We start from the raw sequence: 26,473 nt of genomic DNA on the forward strand, positions 1-26,473 counted from the left end.
CAACCCAGACATGAGCCCTGACTGGGAATCAAACCAGCAACCTTTGGTGCATGGGACAAAACCCAATCAACGGAGCCACACCAGCCAGGCTATTCAGGAACCTGTTAAAGTCCCTCAAACCACTCCTGGGTGTGTCTGTGCTGCCTCTGAAGGTGAAGGACTACAGAAGTAAAGCCTGAGTGGTCCAGGGGCCCAGCCCAGAGCATCCAGGTTGAAGAGGGCCGGTGGTGTCTGATTGATGGGAGGGGTGGGGGAGTGGAGCTGGCCCTCTGACACCAGTGTGGGTCAGCTCTCAGCTCCACCTCAACCCGCTCTGGTGGACAGCCATCAGTGTTCCACACCCCTCATGGGAAAGGACTGGGCTCTGGCCCCGGTGGCCAACATGTGCCCCAAGCCCGGATAACTCATCCATGCTAAGAGCAAGGCCTAAGACTCCCTAGATGTCTTACCCAATGAAGGGTGACTGCCTGGCTTGGCTCAGAGCCCAGATGGCGGCAACCTGCCTCCACAGCAGGGAAACCGAGGCTGGCCCAGAAGGCATGGCTGAAGGGGTCCAAGGCTAGGATTCAGGCCTCCCTGTTCCCCTTTGAAATTGGCCCTGATTCCTTCCTCTAACGAACCCAACCCAACAGCGGCCGCACCAGGAACTGTTTCAGGCGGTCACAGATTGGGGGTTGGGGGTGGGGAGAAGAGGTGCTGAAAAGTCTCTAGAGGCCATGGAATCTGAGGCGGGGACCAGCAAGTGGGGCTCTCGGACGAACCCGGTTTGGGGGTATGAGTGGGAAGCAATGGGACTGCCTTGGCCAGCGGTGCCCGTAGAGCCGCCCTGTTCCCGCCGATCCGAGCGCTCTCGCCACCCTGACGTCCGCCAGGGTCCCGCCTACCCGCAGGCTGGTGGACTCCGCGGGCCACCGGCTGCCCCGTTAGCCCAGAGGGCGGAGCCAGCAGTGGGCGCCTTCGGGGGTGCCCGAGCTGCGGGAGCGCAGTGGGTGGGGCCCAACGGGCCGGGGGAGGAGCGGGGCTGCAGGGCGGCGGGCGCTGGGAGAGGCGGGCGCCGGCCGCGGCGACAGCGGCAGCTGCGGTGCGACCAGGCCAGGCAGCGGAGAGAGCGCGAGGTCCGCGTAGCCCAGCTCCGCCATGTGAGTGTCCCCGCCGTTTCCGGGAGCCGTGACCGGGTGGGGGCTGCAGCAGCGGGTCCGATGCCCCCCCCCCTTGCCCCCCAGTCCCCAGCCAGCGCCGCCCCGTAGGTCCCGGATCTATTGCCCTGGCTGCGGCCCTGTTCCCCATACCCGGGCCCCGGGCCGCGCGGTGTCTTTCCTCCCCTCCCCCTGGGCGCGGAGGACGCAGCTTCACCCCACAAAAGCCGTCGCCGGCGGCCCTACCGCGCCCGGAGCTGCCTCCTCCCAACCCACAGCAAGTCCCAGGCGGCCGGTGCCCCGGGCTCTGGAGAGGGCCAGGCCTGAGGGCGGGCCCTCGGCACCAGCCTGGGCCCTGGCATGGTCGCTTCCCGGGAGCCCCGCCGCCTTCGCCCCTGGAGAGGCTGAGCTAGGAATGGGGAGGAGGCGAAAAGGGGTCCAAGTCGGCCTCCAAGATGAGCTCATCTTCCCGGCCCCACCGACCGACCTAAGCCGCTTTGGGGCCTGGCCCGAGGTGTCCGAGCCTGGCCTGGGCTTTCCGCCCAAACCCGGTGCGGCTGAAGCCGGAGAGGATCGCCCCTGCGCGGTGGGAGAACAGCCCCTGTCCCTGGGAATTGGAGGCTGGTGTGGGGTCTCTGCAAGCAGCCAGGCCTGAAGACCCTGCAGAACTGGTTTGGGGAAGGGGCTGCTCACCAGGGATGAGTTCGGTCTCAGCACCCTCCTCTCCCGGTGAGGCCTGAGTGCAACTTCTGGGATTGACCCTTCCAGGCCAGTTCTACCGGTTGCTCCTAAAGGATGTTCAGGCTGGCTGGTGAGCACATTCTAGGTGCAGTCTCATATAACAATAACGGTGCCCAGGCACCATCAGTGGGGCCTGGCCCGGGGTCTGTAGTATTCAGCGCCCCCACAGCCTTCTTGGAGGGTTCTGGCAATCTGGCAGATGCAGAAACAGGCCCAGAGAGGTTAAGTAGCATTCTCAAGGTCACACAGCTGGTTTGGAGAAGTGGGAATTAAAATTCTTGCCTCTGCATGTACTATCCACCTCCGTGGCAAGGAGGGGGAGAAGGGGAGGAGGGAGGAGGATGAGAACCAGAGAGTGAAGTACAAAATACTCCAGCAAGACACTAGGAGGCTTGACTTAGCTCCCACTTCAACCCTCACTCTGAGTCCTGGATCCTGTTGGGGCAGCAGCCAGAGAGCTGGGAGCCTGAACTTGAGTGGGGGAGGGAGGAACACGCAGGGTGCCAGGATGGTTCCTCCCGGGTGGAAAAGCTGGCGGGTAGGGTGCCGCTGAGTCAGGGCAACCCCTCGCAGAGCCTGGGACTCCACGCCGCTGGCCCCAGGAAGCCTGCCGGCTGGGGAATGTGACCAGCTGACTAGGGAGGGGGCCGGCAGGAAGTGAGGCCACCGGGCTGCCTCCGCCTGGTTCCGGGGTGGGGGGTCCCAGGCCGTGCTGCGCCCCTCTCCCTCCCTGCTCCAGCCGTTTGGCATGACGTCAGCAACCGGGTTTGGGGCATTGCCATGGAGACCCGGGCAGGCCCAGGAAGGACCCCATTCTCCCTTACAGCCCCCCTCGCCCGGGTTATTTTTAGCTTCTGTTTACCTCAGTCGGGGCTGTCGTGGCTGGGCAATGGGGCGGGGCTGGACTGGGACTTCCAAAGAGGCGATTGGCCTGGTTTGATCGGCTTGGCAAACCGCTGAGCTGAGCCGTGCAGGTGGTGGGACCTCCTGTCTCACACAAGTGCACCAGTTTGGGTGTGTAGAGGGCATTGGGGGTCGCAGGATCTGGAGTCATGAAGGTGGCCAGAGCTCCACTGCAGGCCCTGTCACCTTTGGGACCTGGGTTCTTTCCCACGTCCAGAGCAGACTTCAGGGCTGGTGTGAGTCCAGAGAATCCACTGGCTCTTGTCAGCCAACCCCCGGCTCAAGGGATTCAGTTCTTTCCTTTCCCCGCAGCAGAGGGAGATCCTGCCAATCCACCCCATGAAATGGTCACTCAGATGGATATGCCGATAGTCACTTGGGAGGAGTCTGGACCAACAGTAATACATCCTGGTCCCTGTGGGACGACAGGGCTGGGTTGGTGGCAGCAAAGCCCGAGTCAGAGAAAGAAAATCGATGGGACATTCCGCATGCTCTGATCCAGCCCACCCACTCAGTTCCAGAATTCCAGGGGACCACTACCTTGCCCCATCCCAGGGAGTAGAAACTTACTTGCTGATATGAGAAAGTGGGGAAGGGACAGGGAAACTTGTATGTGCGGTATGGGAGTTAGGGTAGGCCAGACTTGAAATCTACCCCTCCAATAGCTCAGGATCTGCTGTTCCTGTGTCTGGGCAGCTCAGCTCACTCACCACCCCCCCCCCCCCCCCCCCCATTCAGCTCCCTGCCTCCTTCAGGCCCAGAGGGTACTGCAGTGAGCCAAACCGACAGGCCCCAATCTCCAGAGTTCACAGTCTGGTTGGAAGACAGACCCTAAAGGAGAACTGAAGACCTAGTTATGTGGCCTCAGGGATCAGAGGGAGAAGTTATGAGATACCTAAAAGGGGAACCAACCCCAGGCAGACTTCCTGGAGGAAGAAGTCATAGGGTAAGACTTGAAAAAGGAGAGGGAAATTGGTCAGGGCGAAAGTAATTGGAAGAGTGTATAGGAGCAATGGGGGATGCTGCTCAAATGCTGAAGAGCCTTGCAGGTATTGAGAGAGAATCTCAGTAGCTGGAACAGAAAGACCATGGGGGGAGCAGGGGACTGTGAGGGGAGGAGTGATTGAAGGTATCTGAGGAAAGTGTCAGTCTTGTGGGTCATGTTAGAGAGTTTGGACTTTATCTTTGAAGCAGGAAGTTACCCATGGATATTTCACAAGAGTCAGAATAGAGGGACATTAAAGATTTAGAGTCCTGCGGTCCGGCCTCCTGAGTTTGAATCCTGGCCCTGCCATTTACCAGCTGTGTAATCTTGGGCAGGTTAATAATTGTTAATAACAACAATTAATATTTGTGTTTTCAGTGTGGTAGTGTGTCCACCCCAATTTCCCTACCTCACATGCAATTCTGCCTTCCCCAAGCACCCCTTATGGAGGAAAGTATATCATTTCATTCCCCCAATAGCCCTGTGACAGAGCTGTTGTTATTATTATTGTTACCCTCGTTTAACAGAGGGGTATCCGAAGACCAAAGAGGTGAAGGAATGTCTTGCCCATAGCCAGTTAGCCTCAGGTTTCTCATCTATGAAATGGAACTAATAAGACATACCCCATAAGGTTGGTGCTAGAGCCCTAGCCGGTTTGGCTCAGTGGATAGAGCGTCAGCCTGCGGACTGAAGGGTCCCGGGTTCAATTCCGGTCAAGGGCATGTACCTTGGTTGCAGGCACATCCCCAGTAGGGGGTGTGCAGGAGGCAGCTGATCGATGTTTCTCTCTCATCGATGTTTCTAACTCTCTATCCCTCTCCCTTCCTCTCTGCAAAAAATCAATAAAATAAAAAAAAAAAGGTTGGTGCTAGAATTAAATGAAATTATGTTTGTCAATTACAGTGTAGTGCAGTGATGGCGAACCTATGACATGCGTGTCAGAGGTGACATGCGAACTCATTTTTTTGGTTGATTTTTCTTTGTTAAATGGCATTTAAATATATAAAATAAATATCAAAAATATAAATCTTTGTTTTACTATGGTTGCAAATATCAAAAAATTTCTATATGTGACACGGCACCAGAGTTAAGTTAGGGTTTTTCAAAATGCTGACACGCCGAGCTCAAAAGGTTCGCCATCCCTGGTGTAGTGCCTGGCCTATAGAAAGCACTAGGTAAAGCACTGTTTTTGGCATTGTCAGGTGACTGGAATTTTAAGGAGAGCACTATTGTTATTGAATAAAGAATAGATCAGCCTGGCCCGTGTGACTAAGTGGTTAGAGCGCTGGCCTGTGCACCCAAGGGTCACAGGTTTGATTCCCTGTCAAGGGCGTGTACATTGGTTGTAGGTTCACTCCCTGCCCCTGGTTGGGGCACTTGCGGTAGGCAACCAGTTGATGTCAGAGAGACACATCAATGTTTCTCTCCCTCCCTCTTGTCTGCTCTCTCTGAAAAGGAATGGATCATTACGGTAAGAGTGGAGACGGGGAGTTCATTAAGATGCTGCAGTAGGGTTCTAGGTGAGAGTTGGTGTAGCTTGGACCTGAATTCTACCTGTTGGGGTAGAGGAGAGGGGGCAGGATCCAGAGGTGGCAGAAGGTGGTGGCTTGGTGGATGTGGAGGGTAACAGAAACTGCGGCATCCAGAATGACTCCTAGTTTCTGTCTCATGGAACTGGATCAATAGACAGTGGAGGGAAGTGGTGAATTCAGTTTGGGAACTACCAAGTCAGCACATCCCTATAAGCCCACTCCACACTGTCATTCAGCTTCGGGGAGACAACAGGCAGGCAGTTGGAAACACAGGCCTGAGGCTCAGAAGAGCAGTTTGGACAAAGAAGAGATAAGGAAGCTGGCAACATTTAGATGGCATTGAACTGTGGGAGGTGTACACAGCCCAAGGGTGGGAAGAATGAGCCCCAGTTGGGGATGGGGAGAAAGACAGATCCTCTGTGGGAAAATAAGATGTGCAGCCAGAGAGCGGTGGTAGACCAGGGGCATGTTGCCTCTTGAAATTCAAGGGAAGGAAGGGCTTATGGAAGAGGAGGAGAGCCACAGAGTGAAAAGCTTTGCGGAGATCAAGCAGAACAAGGACTAAACATTGGACACTGGATTCAGCAGCAGGGAGGCACTGGTGACCTCGCCCAGACCAGGCAGGGAGTGGTGGGTACAGAAGGCGGTCTAGGATGAGAAGAGGAGCGGGTGGTGTGGAGAGGGAATGGAAGCACACATCTCTTCCGAAAACTTGGCTCTGAAAGGGGGTGAGGGGTGGGGTTGCTAGAAAAAAAATCATGGGTCCACAGAGGGTCTCATTTCTTTGTGTAGTTATTTATTTAAAGTCAGCTTGATTTGAAATATAATATGCATACAGAACGGGCACATTCAGTGGTACAGCTTGATACATTTTCACAAGGGAACACAACTACATAGGATTAGGAAATAAAACCCAGATTAGGAAATTGAACATCAGCACCTCCCTGGAAGCCCTCAAGGGTAACTACTATTCTCAAGGGTAACTACTATTCTGATTTCTATAACCCTAGATGAGTTTGGCCCATTTCTGAACTTTGCATCAGAGGAATCATACCTATATCCTCTCTTGTGGTCTTGCTTCTTTCACTCAGCATCACATCATGTCTGTAAGATTCATCCATATTGTTGCATGTAGTTTATTCTTTTTGTTGTAGAGCATTCCGTTATCAACTGATGGCCATTTGGGTAGTTGCCAGGGTTGTTTTCATTTTTTATGTGGGAGTGACTTGCATTTGTTTGAGGCCTGTGGAGAACCATCTGAAACACTCCTAGGAGAAGGGAGAGAGTTGACTAGGATTTCTCCAGCGGGAAATGAGAGCCCGGCCGAGGTTGAGAATTGCTCTGTAGTTCCAGCTCAGCTTCTGGGCCAAGGCCTCTGGCAGCTCCTGCCAGCCTGTGTGCAGGTGCAGAGAAGTCAGGGAGTCAGGTTGTCCGGGGTTGGTTTCTGCCAGGTAGGAAGAAGCACAGAGTGCTGGGGATATTAGCAGCAGGCGAGTGACGAGTCATGGCTGTGGATTCAGGCTGGGAGAAGGGTGTGCAGGGAAGGTAGGGAAGAGAAGGTAGGAGGGAGCTGGCAGAGGGAAAGAAAGCAGAGGCGGATTGTGAGCTCTGTGCAGGGTGGTGTCTGTGCAATTCCGGCTGTATCTCCAGTTACTGGCACATGCTAGAGTCATGTGGGCCCTCTTCCCTGGGTTGGGGGCAGTGCCCAGGGTTGTCATTCAGTGAATAGTTGAATAAATCAGCTGAGAGCCCCAGAGGTCTCAGGTAGAAGCAGATGAGGTGGGGGTGACGGAGAGTCTGAAGGTTGTAGTCAGTGTGGTTGTGATTCAGGAAAGGGGCCTTCCGGAGCCAGGTGATAAGGCTGGGGTGTTTCCGTGGCTGGGGAGTGGGGAGCTGAAGGATGCAGAGGCCAATGTTGGACAGGCAGTTCACTGAGTGCATATTTGCCGATGTAGGGTGCATAGCACCCATTTTTCAAGAAGGGAATAGGCAATAGCATTTCTCAAACTGGGGTCCTTGGACATCTGGCATCTGAATCTATAGAGGGCTGGTGGGCTTTTTGGAAATGTAGATGCCTGAGTCCACCCTAGCTTCTTGGGGAGAAAGGAAGCCCAGTGCAACAGAACTAAGCATCAAGGAGCAAGAATGTTGGAGATGGAAGAGCACCTGCCCCTCTGAGGACATGGGATGCCCAGTGGACCCTAGGCATGGTGGCCTCTATCCTGGTTGGAGGTGGACAAGGGGTTTTCTTTTTTTTTTTTAATTATTTTTTAAAATTGATTTTATAGAGAAAGTGAGAGGGAAAGAGAGAGATAGAAGTATCAATGATGAGAGAGAATCATTGATTGGCTGCCTGCAACCTGGGCATATGCCCTGACCAGGAATTGAACTGTGACCTCCTGGTTCATAATGGGTCAGTGCTCAACCACTGAGCTACCACCTCTAGGCAACAAGGGGTTTTCAAAGAAGAGTTACTGGACCAGGAAAGGGCTCACACTATGGGGATTTGGCCCATGGGAGCTGGAGGCCAGAAGGACGGGGCTCTGCCCTAGGAAGCAGCTTCTGTTAGACAGGAGGCCCTGGCTGGACAGTGGGCTCTCTTGCCTGGGACCTGGGGCGGTGGGGAGGGAGAGTGCCCAGACTGAGCACCCCCTCTGTGGGTGATGGGCAGGGGTTGGGGTGCATGGGGCTGTACCCAGTTCTTTCTCTGCTTCCTTCTCAGGGCAGCAACACAGAATATCCCACATTTTTAGCTCCTTTGCCTTCTCAGCCTCTCTGACCCCTCATGGTCAGCGCCTGACTGTATGCCCTCCATCGGCACAGCCCCTCCACGCAGCTGCCACTCTCTAGCCTTCACACTCAGAACCCCAACTCTCAGCCCTCTGTGTGTTCAGCCCTTTTTCAACACGCCTCAACAGCCGCGCTGTGAGTCCCCTATGCCAAACTGCGCTCAAGGCAGCGCCCTCAGTGTCATTCTATTTATCCTTCCACATTCACGGCTTAACTCCCTTTACCCGCACTGCTGATCCCACCCGCGAAGATCCCCGCCAGTCCCCTCTCGGAGGGGAACCTCCAGGCACCCCTCCCAGAGGCGGGGCAGGCCGAGGCCCGGGTGCCCCCCTGGTGCGCCCGTCCCGCCCCATCCCGGCGGGCTGAGTCAGGCGGCAGGAACTGGGCGGGGGGCGGCGCCGAGAAGAGCTGAAGCCCGAGCCAGTCCCTGGGAGCGAGCGCGCAGCCCAGCCTGGCGGGCGACGAGTGGCCCTGGTCCGGCGGGGACGCGGGGCGTGGGAACAAGCGCGGGGCGTGGGGGGGCTGTCCCGGACCCACCATGAACACCAAGAAGAAAGGTAGGACCCGGCCTGGGGTTGCGAAGGCTCAGGAGCTAGCTCCACGGGGTGTGGGCCGGATTCTGGGGGCTAGGGGTGCGTGTTTCTCCGGAGAGGGGTGGGGGTCCATGGCAGATCTCTTCCTGCTAAGGGCGCGGTCGAAAGCGTCTGTGACTCAGTTTACAGGTCGGAGAAGCTGGAAAGTGAAGGGGGCGGGGCACTTCTCGGCACTGCCCCCCACTCTGGGAATCCCCCGGCTTTGGGCGCCGGGAGGGCCCTGGCGTCTGGGCGCCTGGGAACCGATGGGGGCTGGAAGGGAGCAGCTTACCCGGAGCGGGCGGGTCGCAGGAGCCAAACCCGCGCCGGCCGGGCCTGTCGGGCAGCTCCGCTGGGCTCAAAGCGTGCACCCCGCCCCGCCAGGTGACCTCCAGCGGCCTGACTGGGTGCGGGCGCGGAGCTCCTGGTCCACTTTGGGGGGAGACCAGGGGCAGGGCTGCGGAGTCTGCCCCGCCCCCGGGTAAACAGGCGCTTCCGCACATTCTTCGCGCGCCCCGCCCCTTTCCTGCCCCTTCCCAGCCGGGGGAGGGTCCCCGCGCGACCCCCCTTCCTGCCCCCTGCGGCGGGCGGAGCCTGCACCTCTGCAGGAAGTGGGGGCCGAGCCGAGGCCACGCAGAGTCCAAGGCCGAGACGCCCGAGGCAGCCCTGTCATTAGCGCAGTGGCCGGCGGGGTTGCTGGACTCCCGTCGTCAGGCCGTGTCCGGCAACAATAGGATACGAAGGACGGGCCGCGGGGTGGGGGTTCAAGGGCCCGATTGGCGCTGGACACCCGCCCTCGCCACCCCCAGGGAGCCCCGCGCGGACTCATTCCATGATGTCCCTGTCGGTGCGGCCGCAGCGCCGCCTGCTCAGCGCCCGGGTCAATAGGAGCCAGTCCTTCGCAGGCGTCCTCGGCAGCCACGAGCGGGGGCCCAGGTACGCAGCGGAGGGGGGCTGATGGGGTCAAGAGGGTCGGACTGGGTTGGAGCTGAGTGTGCAGTGAGGGTTTGGGGGATTCCTTCCTGGCCCTTTCTGAGTGCAGCCTCTTCTTCAGGAGCTTCCCGGCCTTCAGTCCCCCAGGGCCCCCGCGGAAGGCCCCTGCGCTCTCTCGAGTGTCCAGGATGTTTGCAGTGGCGCACCCAGCCCCCAAGGTCCCGCAGCCAGAGCGGCTGGACCTGGTGTACGCTGCGCTCAAGCGGGGCCTGACGTAAGCTACTCCCTCCCTAGCCCCCCGCCCCCCCCCCCCCCCCCCCCCGCCCGTCCTCTTTCTGCTAGTGGGAACCTTCCCCAGCCTCACGCCCTCTCCCCACTGCCCGCGCCCTGGGCAGCTGGAGGCTGTAGAGGTAAGCTCATTTTTGTTGTCACCCCTTTCCCCAGGGCCTATTTGGAAGTACACCAGCAGGAGCAGGAGAAACTCCAAGTGCAGATAAAGGAATCCAAGAGGAATTCCCGCCTGGTGAGTGAAGGGTTGGTGAGGATGCCCTGGACTACTAATGCTTTTTGCCCTTGGGGGGGGGGGGGTGGCGGGAGGGGGACACGGGGGACTGGGCAGGGCCAGTCCTGGGTGACATCAAGGCTGTTTTCTGGTTTGACTTGGTCTAGGTGTGACTAGAAAAGGGGATATTAAGAAAGGTTGGGGGCCGAAACCGGTTTGGTTCAGTGGATAGAGCATCAGCCTGCAGACTGAAGGGTCCCAGGTTTGATTCTGGTTAAGGGCACATCCCCGATGGGGACTGTGGCGGCTGATCGATGTTTCTCTCTCATCGATGTTTCTGACTCTCTATCTCTCTCCCTTTCTCCCTTCCCCTCTAAGAAAGGTTGGGGAAGTTTCTATCCCCACATTCCCCAGACTGTGCACTTTCTGCCTGGGACCCAGTGCCTGCCCATGTGAGCTCCCAGTGGGGTGGGTGGACCCCCACAGACATGAATAACAGGAGATTATACTGTAGTGGTATTGAGGGAGAGCCATGGTTCTTCCTAGGGGACAGCTCAGGGCTTCCCAAAGGAGGAGACACTTCTGCTGGGTTTTGAAGGATGAATAGGAGTTCCCTGGTAGAGGGAACCACTCATGAGGCACAGAGCTCCCTTCCTAGGGGTTGCAGGGAAGGGAGTGGGCTAAGGGAGGGACCCCAGGGAAGAAATGGGGGGAAGGGTGCTGGAGGGGTCTTGGGGACCATATCTTTGTCACCAGTACCCAGCAAAGTTCAGGCATGTGGAAAGGTTGGTCAATTCCTGCTTTGACTGGAGTGGCTGTGGATTATGGTGTGAGGGGGAGGAAGGCTGTAAAGGAGAGGAGCTAGCCTGCCAGCCCTAGCCAGTTTGGCTCAGTGAATAGAGCATTGGCCTGTTCCCTGAAGGGTCCCAGGTTCGATTCCAGTCAAGGGCACATGCCTGGGTTGCAGGCTCGATCCCCAGTAGGGGCTGTGCAAGAGATAGCCATTCAGTGATTCTCTCTCATCATTGATGTTTCTATCTCTCTCTCCCTCCCTCTTCTTCTCTTAAAAAAAAAAAAAAAAAAAAAAAAAGGAGAGGAGCTAGATGGGTTTGAATAGCAGGTGCCACGCTGGAACACATACTATACCTTCTAAGTGCTCCCTCTCATCTTTCCCTGCAGGGCTTCCTGTATGACTTAGACAAGGTGAGTATATAGAGAATGGTGTTGGAAGAGGTTGGCTCATGGGGGAGGATAAAGGGCCCTGGGCTTCAGGCTCCTCCTGACACACCTCTCCCCCAGCAAGTCAAGTCCATTGAACGCTTCATGCGACGGCTGGAGTTCCATGCCAGCAAGGTACATATGCAGCATGCATGAATACATGTGCGGGTTTTGGGGTTGGGTGTCTTAGGGAAATGGGGGTACTCGGCCCTGGGTGAGCAATGCCAGTAGTGAGTCTCAATCCCCCCACTGCCACTCCACTCACCTGCCCAGATCGACGAGCTATATGAGGCATACTGCGTCCAGCGGCGTCTCCGGGACGGTGCCTACAACATGGTCCGTGCCTACACCGCCGGGTCCCCAGGGAGCCGTGAGGCCCGGGACAGCTTGGCCGAGGCCACGCGTGGGCATCGGGAGTACACAGAGGTGAGGGATGGGTGCCCAGGAGGCAGAGGCTCAGGGTATGGCAGAGCTGGCGAGAGGGGACTTACTGCTGACCCTCTCCTGTCCTTGCCTGTCCCTCCCAGAGCATGTGTCTGCTGGAGAGTGAGCTGGAGGCACAGCTGGGAGAGTTCCATCTCCGGATGAAAGGTACTGAGTGGTGGGGGCAGACCCGTAGCAGGGAGAGGGAAGTGTGTGCCTGAGACCCCTCCCTCAACATGGCTCTTCTTTTCCTCCACTCCCAGGACTGGCTGGCTTCGCCAGGCTGTGTGTGGGTGATCAGTATGAGGTATGAGGATGTGCAGGGAAGGGCTGGGATGGCAGGGGCACAACACCAAGGGCTGCCTCATCCTGCTTGTTCCCTTAGATCTGCATGAAATACGGGCGTCAGCGCTGGAAACTACGGGGCCGCATTGAGGGTAGTGGAAAGCAGGTGTGGGACAGTGAGGAAACCGTCTTTCTTCCTCTGCTCACGGAATTCCTGTCCATCAAGGTTAATGTCTCTGCCCAGGACCACAGGACACATGATCCTGTAACTCCCGGACCCTGTGAACCCCTTTTGACCCTTACAACCCTGTGACCCACCCCTCCTGGCTCCATGGCCCTGTGAATATGTGATGCCATGATCTTCTGACCCTGTGCCTATTTGACCCCCTAAGTCCCCATGAGGCTGTGATCCTCATGACCTCAATGACTACAAGGTTAGACCTCTCTGATCCCCATGCTCACAATGTGTTTCAGGCTTCCATGGCTCCATTACCCAGAGAACTCCCATCCCTGTAACCTCATGACCCCATGACCCCGTGACCATTGCAAAACCTCTATGCAAATTCAGACTTTTGATGTCCCATGATCTCATGACCTCTACACTCTTGTGACCCTATGATGCATTCTTGGCTATAGGTGACAGAGCTGAAGGGCCTGGCCAACCACGTGGTTGTAGGCAGCGTCTCCTGCGAGACCAAGGACTTGTTTGCCGCCCTGCCCCAGGTTGTGGCTGTGGACATCAATGACCTCGGCACCATCAAACTCAGCCTGGAAGTCACATGGAGGTTGGTGGGGTTGAGGAGCTTGGGGACAGGGACAGGAGCCAATGGCATCTGCTAACAGCCTCTTTCCTCCCCAGCCCCTTCGACAAAGATGACCAGCCCTCAGCTGCTTCTACTGTCAACAAGGCCTCCACAGTCACCAAGCGCTTCTCCACCTATAGCCAGAGCCCACCAGACACTCCCTCGCTTCGGGAACAGGCCTTCTATGTGAGTCACAACCCAGGCTCAGGACCCACCATCCCCCAGGGGTCTGAAAATGGTCCTGAAATGCCCTTTCCTCTCTCCCAGAATATGCTGAGGCGGCAGGAGGAGCTGGAGAATGGGACAGCATGGTCCCTGTCATCTGAATCTTCGGACGATTCATCCAGTCCGCAGCTCTCGGGCACTGCCCGCCACTCCTCAGCCCCAAAGCCCCTGGTGCAGCAGCCTGAGCCTCTGCCCATCCAAGTTGCCTTCCGTAGGCCTCAGACCCCCACCTCCGGGCCCACGGATGAGGAGGGAGCCATGGCCCCAGTCCTGGCCAATGGGCATGCCCCCTACAGCCGGACTCTCAGCCACATCAGTGAGGCCAGTGTGGATGCTGCCTTGGCGGAAGCTTCAGTAGAGGCTGAGGGCCTAGAAAGCCAGGGACCTAACCCACCTGCACACCCAGATCCCACCCATAGGGAGCATCCTGGTCCCGACCCTCTTGCCCTGGACCCTGGACATTCTGCCACAAGCCCCACTCTCAGTGCAATAGGCCCTGCTCACACATCTACAGACCCTGTCCCATCTGTATATCTAAACTCTCTCCACAAGACTCCAGACTCTAGCTCTCCTGAACTTCCAGGTCCCGCCCACACCACTTCAAGCTCTACCTGTAGTGCCATAAGCCCTACCAGCAGTGCTCCAAGCGTCACTCACCCTGCCACAGGCTCTACCCACAAGCCCAAGCCCTCTACCCTCACTGCTACAGGCCCTACCCCCATTGCCATGGGCTCAGGCCAGACCACAAGTCCCACCCACAAGTCAGTGCTTTCTACCCTCACTATTGCAGGCCCTAGCCCCAACACTACAGGCCCAGGCCAGACCACAAGCCCCAGCCACACTGTCACAAACCTGACAAATACTGTCACAAGCCCCACCGTCAAGCCCATACTCTCTACCCCCACTACTCCAGGCCCTACACCAAGTGCCCAGAGCCCAGCCCAGCCTACCACAAGCCCCACCCACACCACCACAAGCCCCACCCATACCACCACAAGCCCCACCCACACCACCACAAGCCCCACCCACACCACCACAAGCCCCACCCACACCACCACAAGCCCCACCCATACCACCACAAGCTCCACCCACACTACCGCAAGCCCTACTCACAAAGCCAGTATGTCAACTCACACTACTGTAAGTCCAACCACCGATGCTAAGGACCCAGTCCAGACCACCAGGAGCCCCACCCAACCTGTCACAAGCCCCACCCTTATAACTGTAAACCCTTCCACTTCTCTAGACCTTGCCACGCTCCCCAGCCCCTCTGCACACACAGACCCCAACCCACTGTCCCATAGCCATCCAGCTTTTACTCCCTGCACTCAGGCAGATCCCATAGCCCCAAGCACCTCCCACCCAAGCCCTGCCTGCTCCAGTTTGGAACCCCTTACATGCCCTTCCCCAGACCCCCCAGAGCCCATCCTTCAGAACCCAAGCCCCCCTCCCTCACCCTTAACCGTTGGGCCCCAGCATTCAGACTTTAGCCCGGCCACGACTGCCCAGGCCCCAGTTCCAGGAGCAACGGGAGGAGCTGGAGACAGGAGGCTGGAGGAGGCACTGGGGGCCCTAATGGCTGCTCTGGATGACTATCGTGGCCAGTTCCCAGAGCTGCAGGGCCTGGAGCAGGAGGTGATCCGCCTGGAGAGTCTGCTCATGGTAAGGAGGGCCGGGTTGGGCTGTGGCAGCACAGGAAGGGCAGCCAGGCCATGGCAACAGCTCTGACTCCCTTCACAACCGCAGCAGAGACAAGGCCTGACTCGCAGCCGGGCCTCCAGTCTTAGCATCACTGTGGAGCATGCCCTGGAGAGCTTCAGCTTCCTCAATGAGGATGAAGATGAAGACAACGATGGTCCTGGAGACAGGTGACGGGGGCTAAGTGAGATGGGGTTAGGTGAGGGGGAATAAGTGAGGTGAGTCCAGGTGAAGGGAGTAAGGCAAGAAAGGAGAAAGGTGAGGTGGGGCCAGGTGGAGCATATGAGTAGTGCAGCCAGACTGGAAGTGGACAGGAGGGGTGGACTTGCTTGTGGGTGCATCTGTTTATCCCTCCCATGTACGCCTCATGTGTCCTTGATGCCCTGTTTCTAACCCCATCTATCCCTAGTGCTTCTGACCACCCTGCAATGTCTGCTTGCCCTGCAATGTCTGCTTCCCTCACCAGTCCCCATCCGCTCGTGAGCCCTTTCAGGCACTCCCCACGGCTATCCTGGAGAGCCTGGCCCTTCAGCTCTCTGTGGCCAAGTGGCCTTTGAAAATTCCAAGTTGAGGGTCATGCCCAGCCCCTCCTCCATCTGCTGCTGCCCAGGTCACAGCCCTGTGTCCTGAGCCCCTTGGGCCACAACCCCTTGCATTTCACATTGCATAGACCATCCCCTTGCAACCCCACAGTCCTAGCTGGATGTGGCACAGGGCAGATGGACTCTGAACACCACTGCTACCACCTGCTGGTCCCAGCCCCTTTCTCCTGGAAGTTCTCCGTGAACTTACCCATTGTCTGTCTGTTGTCTGTGCGTCTGTTCTTCCCTTCTGGGATGGAGGGGGGGGGGGGGGGGACGACGACTTAATGAAAATACAGTGGTGACCAGATGGTGATATGTACTCCTAAGATGGTTGCCACAATTTTTCTCTCAGGCCCCCAAGCAGCCTGGAGCCTAAGGCTGAAGACGGCCTCAACTCACCCAGTGCCCGCCCCCTCAGCACGGAGTGTCCAGCTCTGGACACTGCCTTGGTCCAGCACCTGTACTACTGCAGCCGCCTCCTACTGGTGAGACTAGTGGCATCCCCCCTACACTCCTTTTACCTCAGGGAACTCTCCACACCTGCTCTGAGTTCCATCCCCAGTGCCCCAGGTCCCTGGCATCTGGCTCTTACTGAACACCTCCCACACTCTGGCTCCCTCTAATCTCTCCCAATGCATGCTGGACTTGTAGTCCCTGGGCTTCACTCTCCCCAAGTTCTACCTTTAGATCTGAGCTACTTGGCCACCCCTATTCTCCAGAAACTGGGCACATTTGGGCCCCTACGCTGTCAGGAGGCATGGGCCCTGGAGCGACTGCTGCGGGAGGCCCGAGTGCTCGAGGTGGTATGCGAGCTTAGCAGGCGATGGGAAATCCCTGCAACTTCTGCTCAGGAAGGTAAAGCCTCTGTGGGTTCTGGCTTGGTGACTGCCCTGAAGCTCCTTCCTTGTTCTACGCCACCTACACTTGTCTGCCCACCTGCCTACTCGGTTGCTGACGGTCTCTTGCACCTCCTCACAGTGGTGCAGTTCTCAGCCTCTCGGCCTGGCTTCCTGACCTTCTGGGACCAGTGCACAGAGGGACTTAGCCCCTTCATCTGCCCTGTGAAGCAGGTGCTCCTCACCTTCTGCAATCAGTATGGTGCCCGGCTCTCCCTGCGCCAGCCAGGCTTAGCTGAGGCTGGTAAGTAGGCTGCCTACCTGCCCCCTCTGCCCTCCCTTCTCAGATCCCCAGTGATGGGACCGCAGGGAAAGCCAGGTCAGCTCACACAGACGTGCTGAGCTGAGCATTGAGAAGAAATAGCAAAGGCTTGTGCCTTGGTGCAAGAGGACCCAGATGGGTAGGGTTTGGACAAGGGGCCCCTGGACCTGAGCCTGGGGTGGGAGCACTCTTTCCTCTAAGGGCTTGGGTCCATCCAAACCCTGAGGTCTTTGGCACTGCTTCCCACAGTGTGTGTCAAGTTTCTGGAGGATATGCTGGGGCAGAAGCTGCCCAGGAGGCCCCAGCCAGGCCCTGGAGAGCAGCTCACTGTCTTCCAGTTCTGGAGTTACGTGGAAACCTTGGACAGCCCCTCTATGGAGGCCTATGTGACGGAGACCGCTGAGGAAGGTGAGGCAGTAGCCCTGATCACCAAGTGCCCAACACTATGTGTGGGCCTTGAGGTCTGGATGAGGACATGAATGTACAGAAGACCCCACCCCAGGAAGCTCCTTGCCCTGCTACATTGTTCCAAGGTCCTTCTTTCAGTGTTACTGGTGCAGAACCTGAACTCAGATGATCAGGCTGTTGTGCTCAAGGCCCTGAGGTTGGCACCTGAGGGGCGGCTACGAAGGGACGGGCTTCGGGCCCTCAGCACCCTGCTCGTCCATGGCAACAACAAGGTCATGGCTGCTGTCAGCACCCAGCTCCGGAGCCTGTCACTAGGCCCTGCCTTCCGGGAAAGGGTGAGAGTGGGGCAGGGCTCCCTTGAAGGCAAAGGCTGGAGTCCCAGGCTCCCAGTGTCTGGCTAAGTGCCCTCCTATCCCTACCCAGGCCCTACTGTGCTTCCTGAACCAACTCGAGGATGAGGACGTGCAGACGAGAGTGGCTGGCTGCCTGGCCTTAGGCTGCATCAAGGTGATCCCTGCCAACCAACCCCTTTATTTCCCCTGGGGACCCCCCCAACCCTGGGCCTTGGGCTTTTTCATCTGCTCCAGTGGGCCCACCTCCGTGCTTCCTCCTCTGATAGGCTCCTGAGGGCATTGAGCCCCTGGTGTACCTGTGCCAAACGGACACAGAAGTTGTGAGGGAAGCTGCTCGGCAGAGCCTGCAACAGTGTGGTGAGGCTGGGGGCTGGGAGATAAAGGTCAAGTAGGGTTCTGGGACATTTTGGCTGATGGGGGTCGGGGTGAGATGGGGTCAAGGGTGGGAGGACCAAGGCTAGGGCTACTCCTGATTCCATCCTTACTCATTGCAGGGGAAGAGGGACAGTCTGCCCACCGACGGCTAGAAGAGTCGCTGGACGCCCTGCCCCGCATCTTCGGACCCGGCAGCATGGCCAGCACAGCCTTCTAAACTCCCCACACACTGGCTCTCAGTGCCACATCCCCCCACTTTCAGGGCTCACCAGGTGGCAGGGAGGGTGAGGGCTGGTTCCAGACACCCCTCCCCCATGTATTCCTATCCAAGAAAATCTAATATATTCTTCAGTTGCCCTTGGGGTTGGTAGAGTCAGTGCCTGCAGTCAAGTGCCTCCCAGCCTCAGCTCAGCACACTTGTCACAGATCAGTGCCCCGGGCCTGGCCATCCTGCCTCTGCCCCATCACCTCCCTTGGTTTTGTATTTTATTTACAGAGTTTTACAGAAAATAAAAAAGCAAAATGGCTTTCCTACATGGCCTGACCTAGTGTACTCCTGATCTTCTGGTTCCAGCACCCTTTGGCTGTGGCCTTCCTGACATGCCCACCCTCCAACTGTGACAATGACATGTGCTTTTGCCCTGGAAATCTGGGTGGAAGAGAGCCCAGGGGCTGGAAGTGGGCTTGAAGAAGAGCGCAGAGAAAAAGGGTGGTGGCGTGTTGCTGAGGATCAGCCTGCTGGCTGGGCGTGCTCTGGGCCTGGAAGCTAGGGGCCCAGGCTGGAGCCAAACCACGGAGTTGGTCTAGAGAAGGCCCAGAGTGCCAGTCCTGGGAATGGCTCCCCAGCGGCTAGCACCCTGCTGCCAGCACCCTGCTGCCAGGAGGCAAAGGGGAAAAAGCAGGCAGAGAAAAAAGGCGTGGTGGTGGCTGGAGCTCCTGGCCACCAGGGGGCAGCAGAACCCTGTCCGAGAATGCCAGGCTTCTAGATTTCCCCTCAGCCCTGGCAGCTTCCTACAGAGGGCACTGAGCACTAGGAGCTCCTTGAGGGCTGGGTAGTAAGAGAGAGCAGATCTTTGCAGAGGGGAAGAGCTAGGGCCTGCGCGGCAGGAGACCAGGATGGCTGCCCAGTGACCCTAAATAACAAGTCCCTCCTCTACCCAAGCCACCTCCTCTCTGTAATAACAAACCTGACTGAACCCCGTGGTCCTCCACAGCCAGCTGACCTGTTTTGCTTTGGGAAGCAGGGCTCCAGGGAGGGTTCATCTCCTCCCCAGAGGTGCCGCATGTTAAGTGTGTTAACCCCAGAAGGCAAAGAGCTCTATGGGAGGAACTGGAGGGTGGGGTGGGATTTCAGGATGGCAGGCCTGTTCTAAGGAGGGCCTGAGGGAGGCCCACACCCAAGGCTGGAGAAACTGGCCCTCCACCCTTCCCTTCTCTCTCCAGAGCTTTCATTATCCAGGGGCAAGGGAGACGGTGCACAGGCAGGGCCCTCCCCAATCCTGGAGTCCTCCGTGACAGACGGGGGAAAGTGTGCACCTGCACTCAGGCAGAGCTAATGAGGTGCCAACAGTCCCTCCTTGTGAGGGGGGGGTGACCCAGATCCCCAGGGAGCCCCGCCCCCCATGTTTTGGAGCTGTGTATAAGAGGTTTGGCTGGCCCTTAACCACCTGCTGGGGAAGCCACGCTGAGCAGCAGAAAAAAAAAAAAAAAAGAAAGAAAGAAACGGCAACAGGAAGGAGCACAGGAAACACCTGTGTGTGGATGCAGGTGGCTCATTCCAGTCGGGTGGGGTTGGTGGGGTTGCGGGCGGGCAGACAGCCCTCAGCACTCAGGCACAGCTCCGTGCTCCCTCTGTAACTGTGAAGGGTGTCATGGGAGGGATGGTGTGTAGTTCAGCTTTTTGGGGTGGTAGGCTGGCTGGGGTGGCAGAGGGTAGAGAAGGCAAACAAGTGGTAGAGACCAAGCCAGCACCCAGAGCTGGCCACAGCTTGGGCCTGCTTCAAGTCCAAGAACCAACCCTGTGGCCCCACTGGTAGGGCAGGACTGTCCACTTGCATCCAAAGCACAGCCTGTGTGGTGGGGAAAGAGGAAGTAAACACTGGCTGACCGGGTTCTGGGAGAGTGCAGATGGCTGACTGGGCCGGCAGGAGTGCACACAGCTCAACCCACAGGAGAGGACAGCCTCATCGAGAAATGTAGGGTGGAAAAATCATCCCAGTTGAGGGTCGTCTGGAACTGTCACAGTGGCCCTAGATCACTGCTTGCCAATGCTAGAAATGGATAGGGCTCTTAAATTCCTATCCCCTATACGTAGAGTCCTCAGGCCACAGCCTAGTAGTCAACCCTAGCCAAGGGTCAGGGCAGGTACTGTGAGCATAGCCAGGTACAGGTAAAGGACTGTCAAAGCCAAGACAAAAAAGAGCCTTAATCCTTTGCCCCATCAAGCCTACCTAGTTTAGAGCAGTGTGGATCAACTACTCAACCCCTCTCCACCAGCAACCTGAAGTCAGACTGGATGGCCTCCTGCATCCAGGCCCATGCCCAGGTCTGCAAAGTGACAGAGGGCAGGGAGAGTCCCTGTCCGCCCTCCCGTACAACATCCCCTCCCTCAACACACACAGCTTCACAGGTGCCTCCCACGGGGCAAAGCTGCTGCTTCAGGACTCCTCACTCCCCACCCTGCTGTCATACGGGCTCAGGGAGGCATTCATTCCTACTGCCCCACACTCCTTAGCGTCAGGAGCCTTCTGCCAGCTGATGGGAGGTTGATGATACCATCCGAGTCAAAGGCAGCTGGGTAGGGAAAGTCTGTGCCCACCTGTCCTGTGTGGCCTGCGTAAGCCTCTGTGGGGTGAACAGAAGGAAGTGGGCCTCCCAGGCCTCTGACACCCTCCCAGGACCCCATCAATCAAGTCCATCAAGGCCACAGCCATGCCTTGGCTGTCATCATTGGACTCTTCCTGGGAGGAAACTGATAAGAGTGTACTGTAGAAAAAAGGGGCCAGGCTGAGGTAGTCCAGGATCCGATTTATTGTGTTGGTGGTCACTGGAGGCTCACCCCCGCTCCCCACCCCACCGCCACTCTCCTCCTTTCCTCTTGTCCTCTTCCAACCTTACCTTTCCTCCTGTCTCCTGCTCTTCTTCCTCATGTATTCAAAGCTGCAGAGAACCAAAAAGAAGAAGAAAAAAAGGCATGTTTGTGAAGGCAAAGCAGATGGGAAGAGGACTGCTGCTTAGTCTCACCCACAGAGCGGAGGTGATTTTCTTGTGTTTCTATGCCTGGTGTGTGGGTACAATTTGCTGAACCCTCAGCATATAACATGTTCCCTCCTTCCCTTCCTTATGCCTTCTGCCCCCTGACAGCCTTGAAGTATCCGGTTCAGGCCATACACCCACCATGGACAGAAGGCTTGACTGCTAGACCTGGGTCTTTTGGGCCTGGTTAATACAGGAGGGTGACCTTGGGAGGCACTCCAGGGCCTGTAAAAGTGCTAAGGAAGGACAATCTATCAGTAAGAAAATAAGACGGTCAGCGGCCTACAAGAAAGGGGCCTCTTGTTTCAGAAGACTGTCCTGGGGTGATGGCCATGGTTTAAGTTTGATGTCAACAGTTAAGTCTCACTTGTCTCTGAATGCACCCAGGACATATGGAACCTCAATAAATGCTGACTTACAGCAGCTGAATAAGCAGATGAATTGCTATAGCTAACACCTACGTTTCTGGTTATTTCCTCTGAGTCTCCTTAAAGCCTCCTCCTCCACCTCCTCCTCAAGCATCATTATACAAACATCACTCCACCGGATTCCATTCTAGGCCCTTTTCTCCTTGCTCTTGAAACACACTCCCTGAACCACCTTCTCCATCCCCCTGCCTGCCATCTCTAAGCTGAGGCCAGTGATTGACATGGCACTCTCCTCCCCTCCAGAGCCCCATATCTCCAAGTGCTGACGGACTAGACACTCCTTTTGAACAGCATGCTCCAAATCACTCAACATCTCAAAATCGTTTTCTTCTCCAGGGCTCTTGGGGTTACCAACTACTCAGATATCCAAGCAACACAACTGAGCCTCATCCTTGACTTTTTCTTCTGTCCCCTCATTTCAGCCACCGGAATCCTCTCAATTAAATGCCCTAAATATTACTAAATTCTACCCACTTCTCTTTCTCGTCATTGACACCACTCAGATCCAGGACACGATGGCCTCTCATGTAGACACTAAAACTGCCCCCCTCACAGGCTTCCTGCCCCTGGTCTTGCCCCTCTTCCATGCATTCTCCATAGCGCAGTCAGAGTGACTTCTAAGACATAAATCCACCACTACGGGCTCTCCGTTAGGGAAAATTCCAACACCCTCGACCTGGCTCACAAAGCCCTTTGAGTCTATTCCCCTCTCCAGCCTCACTTCTACCACCTAACTTCTCGCTCTGCACTGAAGACTCAGGGCAGGGCTTGCTTGCCCCATCGTGGTACACTCTTCCTGCGCCTCATCTTGCCTTGTTAATAAGCCTGTTCACCTGAAAGGCTTCAACCTAGACATCCCAGATTTCTCCAGGAAGCCGCCCCTCCCTGTGCTCTTGTCACAGGAGCCTGCACTTCCCCAGTAGGGTGCTAATTCCACCCCACTGCAATTGCTCATTTACTTTGTATCTGCCAATGTACAGGGTGGGGCAAAACTAGGTTTACAGTTGTGAGTACGTGAAATAGTTTATCCTTGTATTATTATTAACTAGAGGCCCGGTGCACAAAAATTTGTGCACTCGGGGGGAGGGGGGGTCCCTCAGCCCAGCCTGTGCCCTCTCGCAGACTGGGACCCCTCGGAAGATAACGACCTGCTGGCTTAGGCCTGCTCCCGGGTGGCAGAGGGCAGGCCCAATCCCTAGGTGCAGCCCCTGGTCGGGCTCAGAGCAGGGCCGATTGGGGAGTTGGGGCGCCGCCCCCTGTCATGCACAGAGCAGGGAGATTGGGAGGCTGTGATGCCACCCTCAGTCACAATCAGGGTAGTGCCGATTGGGGGGTTGGGGCACCGTACCCTGTCACACTCAAGGCAGGGTCGATGGGGAGGTTGCGGCGCCACCCCCTGTCACGCACAGAGCAGGGCCCATCAGGAGGGTTGGGGCTCTGTACCCTGTCACGCACAGAGCGGGGCCAATCAGGGAGTTGGGGCGCTGCCCCCGTCACCCACAGAGCAGGGCCCATCAGGGGGTTGGGGCGCCGCCACTCTCACACTCAGGGCAGGGCCGATGGGGAGGTTATGGCTCTACCCCGTCACACACAGAGCAGGGCCCATGGGGGGGGGTTGGGGAGCTCCCCCCTATCAGGCACAGAGCAGGGCTGATCAGCCGGTTGGGGCGCCTTCCCCTGTCATGAATAGAGCAGGGTGGATAGGGAGGTTGTGGCCCCGCCCCCTGTCACACACAGAGCCGCAGGGCGATCAGGGGTTTTGGGCGCTGCCACCTGTCACGCTTATCCTGGTGCCGGGAGGCCTCATGGCTCCGCTGATCCTGGTGCTGGGAGGCATATTACCCTTTTACTATATAGGGTAGAGGCCTGGTGCATGGGTGGGGCTGGCTGGTTTGCCCTGAAGGGTGTCCTGGATCAGCGTGGGGGTCCCCACTGGGGTGCCTGGCCAGCCTGGGTGAGGGGATGATGGCTGTTTGCAGCTGGTCACACATCCTTCAGGGTGGGGGGTCCCCACTGGGGTGCCTGGCCAGTCTGGGTGAGGGGCTGAGGGCTGTTTTCAGGCTGGTGGGTGACTGAAGCTCCCAACTGCTCCTTTTTTTCTTTTTTTTTTTTTATTCTGGCCCAGCTTTAACTCTGAGGCTTGGCTCCAGCTCTTAGGCCTCCTTCCGGTGCTGAAAGTAGGTTTCTGGCCTTTGCTTACAATGTTGCGAATCTGCTGGCTGAAGTCAGGTGGTATTTGTTACAGAGTTTCTTAAACTGCCCGCTCAGAGACCTGCAGCATTGGTTTCCTCCATCACTGAGGCAAGCAAACCTCATGTTAGTTTCAAGCTGCCTGGCTGCTGGCCACCATCTTGGCTGACAGTTAATTTGCATATCTCGCTGATTAGCCAATGAAAAGGGTAGCGGTTGTACGCCAATGACCATGTTTCTCTTTTATTAGTGTAGATTGTTGTATTACAAACAACTGTTAAACTACTTCCCCCCTATTCTGTATATATCCATAAGTATTTGCTGACTCTTCTACTAGATAACAGGCACCACCCAAGTCCCTTATGGAGGTTGGTCCAAGTTTTTTGTTTTACTTGTTTTTAAACAGCTTTATTAAGATTTAGTTGCCGAAACCGGTGTGGCTCAGTGGATAGAGCGTCGGCCTGTGGACTGAAAGGTCCCAGGTTCGATTCCGGTCAAGGGCATGTACCTGGGTTGTGGGCATATCCCCAGTAGGAGATGTGCGGGAGGCAGCTGATCAATGTTTCTCTCTCATTGATGTTTCTAACTCTCTATCTCTCTCCCTTCCTCTCTGTGAAAAATCAATAAAATATATATATATATAAAAAAAGATTTAGTCCACATACCATGCAATTCACCCATTTAAAGCCTACAGTTCAATGGCTTTTAATGTAGTCACAGAATTGAGCAATCATCACCACAATCGATTTTAGAGCATTTTCATCAACCCCCAAAAGAAACTGCACCCCTTAGCTATAATCCCTTGGGCCTTCACATCCCCCTATCCCCATCCCCACCCTGAAGCAACCACTAATCCAGTGATGGCGAACCTTTTGAGCCCGGCGTGTCAGCATTTTGAAAAACCCTAACTTAACTCTGGTGCAGTGTCACATATAGAAATTTTTTGATATTTGCAACCATAGTAAAACAAAGACATATTTTTGATATTTATTTTATATATTTAAATGCCATTTAACAAAGGAAAATCAACCAAAAAAATGAGTTCGAGTGTCACCTTTGACACGCGTGTCATAGGTTCGCCATCACTGCACTAATCTATACCTATACAGATTTGCCTATTCTGGATATTCTTTTTTAAAATATATTTTTATTGATTTCAGAGAGGAAGGGAGAGGGAGAAATAGAAACATCAACAATGAGAGAGAATCATTGATCGGCTGCCTCCTGCACGCCCCACAACGGAATCAAGCCCACAACTTGGACATGTGCCCTTGACTGGAATCGAACCTGGGACCCTTCAGTCCACAGGCTGACACTCTATCCAATGAGCCAAATCAGCTAGGGCTATTCTGAATATTCTTATAAATGAAATAAGGTTAGGTCTTTCCAACTTACCCAGTTCTAAGATTCACCTGAGAACTGTCCTGGAGATTCAAATTCAGAAGTCTGGGGTGGGGTCAGGGAATCTGTATTTTTAAAAAAATGTATTTTATTGATTTTTTCAGAGAGGAAGGGAGAGGGATAGAGAGGTATAAACACTGATGAGAGAGAAACATCAATTCAGCTGCCTCCTGCACACTCCCTACTGGGGATGTGCCCGCAACCAAGGTATATGCCCTTGACCAGAATTGAACCTGGGACCCTTAAGTCCACAGGCCGACACTCTATCCACTGAGGGAATCTGTATTTTTTAAAAATATATATATTTCTGCCGAAACTGTTTTGGCTCAGTGGATAGAGCGTCGGCCTGCGGACTGAAGGGTCCTAGGTTCGATTCCGGTCAAGGGCATGTACCTGGGTTGCGGGCACATCCCCAGTAGGAGATGTGCAGGAGGCGGGTGATCGATGTTTCTCTCTCATCGATGTTTCTAACTATCTCTCTCCCTTCCTCTCTGTAAAAAATCAATAAAATATATATATAAAATATATATATATATATATTTCTTTATTGATTTCAGAGAGAAAGGGAGGAGAGAGAGATAGAAACATCAATGATGAGAGAGAATCATTGATCGGCTGCCTCCTGCACATCCCCCACTGGGGATGGAGCCCGCAAACCAGGCATGTGCCCTTGGCCAGAATTGAACCTGGGACCCTTCAGTCCGCAGGCTAATGCTTTATCCACTAAGCCAAGCCAGATAGGGCGGGAACCTATATTTTTAACACATGTTCCAGGAAATTCTCTATTTAATTAGGTTGCATCTGTCTTTACTATCCCCAGCAACCAAGGTCAAATACAGATAGATGATCAAGATTAGCTTTTGATGAATACCTCTAACACTTGTATCTAGCGCTTGGCTCCCTATATCAAGGCTTCGTAAGTGATGTCTTGGTCTTATCTCAAACACAACCTCAAAAACATTTCAAGTATGTTCAATGCAGAATAAGCCTGGACACTCAAAACATTCCTCATGGTCCCCCATAAAACACAGCTCTTTAGAATGCGCTGTTACCACCCCATCCCAATGAAGGAATGGAAGGGAAGCCTGATCAGGGGACAACACAGAGGGAGAGCTGTGAGGCTGGTGGAGGAAGTAAGCAAACTGAATTCATAGGAGCCAGAGGGGGTAGAGTTAAAGAGGTAAGCAGGGGCTTAGTCACCCAGGCCTTCTGGAGTAGTTGAGGAGTTTGAAATTTACCCCCAGGGCACTGGGGAGCAATCCTAGGGCTTGAAGCAGGGGAATTTTGAGATCCTATCTCTGCTTTCCAAAGGTCACTCAGGCAGTCATGTGGAGGCAAGAAGTTGTGATGACTCCGAAGCTGTGGTCAGAAATGATAGGGACGTGGGCCAGGATGGAGGCAGTGGGGATGGAGAGCTTAGCATGAAGAGATGTTTTTTTTTTGTTGTTTTTTTTTTTAATATATTTTATTGATTTTTTACAGAGAGGAAGGGAGAGCGATAGAGAGTTAGAAACATCGATGAGAGAGAAACACCGATCAGCTGCCTCCTGCACATCTCCCACTGGGGATATGCCC

General features: G+C 55.7%; 2 protein-coding genes and 1 long non-coding RNA gene across 3 annotated transcripts in view; 1 reads left to right on the forward strand and 2 right to left on the reverse strand.

Annotated features, from left to right (window-relative positions):
• The window catches only part of AGRP (agouti related neuropeptide), a gene marked incomplete at its 5' end in the record, with an annotated part of 29,446 nt that extends 27,259 nt beyond the window's left edge, over positions 1 to 2,187 (reverse strand). Inside the window, one exon of the mRNA XM_081108393.1 lies at positions 1,830 to 2,187. The remainder of the gene's footprint in view (positions 1 to 1,829) is intronic.
• RIPOR1 (RHO family interacting cell polarization regulator 1) lies at positions 1,047 to 18,162 on the forward strand. The gene is made up of 22 exons (XM_081108395.1): positions 1,047 to 1,139; positions 9,469 to 9,595; positions 9,714 to 9,866; positions 10,037 to 10,115; positions 11,274 to 11,297; positions 11,394 to 11,447; positions 11,586 to 11,738; positions 11,840 to 11,903; positions 11,999 to 12,042; positions 12,121 to 12,246; positions 12,657 to 12,805; positions 12,880 to 13,009; positions 13,091 to 14,710; positions 14,795 to 14,916; positions 15,683 to 15,815; positions 16,050 to 16,185; positions 16,309 to 16,470; positions 16,738 to 16,896; positions 17,035 to 17,231; positions 17,320 to 17,403; positions 17,516 to 17,606; positions 17,744 to 18,162. The coding sequence occupies exons 2-22, from the start codon at positions 9,492 to 9,494 to the stop codon at positions 17,839 to 17,841; spliced, it is 3,882 nt and encodes a 1,293-aa protein (XP_080964521.1). The 5' UTR covers positions 1,047 to 1,139; positions 9,469 to 9,491; the 3' UTR covers positions 17,842 to 18,162.
• LOC308531468 lies at positions 6,826 to 24,960 on the reverse strand. Its single transcript, XR_013996920.1, has 3 exons — positions 24,893 to 24,960; positions 20,742 to 20,783; positions 6,826 to 6,867 (listed from the first exon to the last, which is right to left on the reverse strand). It is a non-coding gene; the product is annotated as an uncharacterized lncRNA (long non-coding RNA).
• Positions 24,961 to 26,473: the final 1,513 nt, after the last annotated feature.

Source organism: Myotis nattereri (genome assembly GCF_964212035.1).
Source record: "Myotis nattereri genome assembly, chromosome: 15".
In the NCBI taxonomy this organism is placed as follows: domain Eukaryota; kingdom Metazoa; phylum Chordata; class Mammalia; order Chiroptera; family Vespertilionidae; genus Myotis; species Myotis nattereri.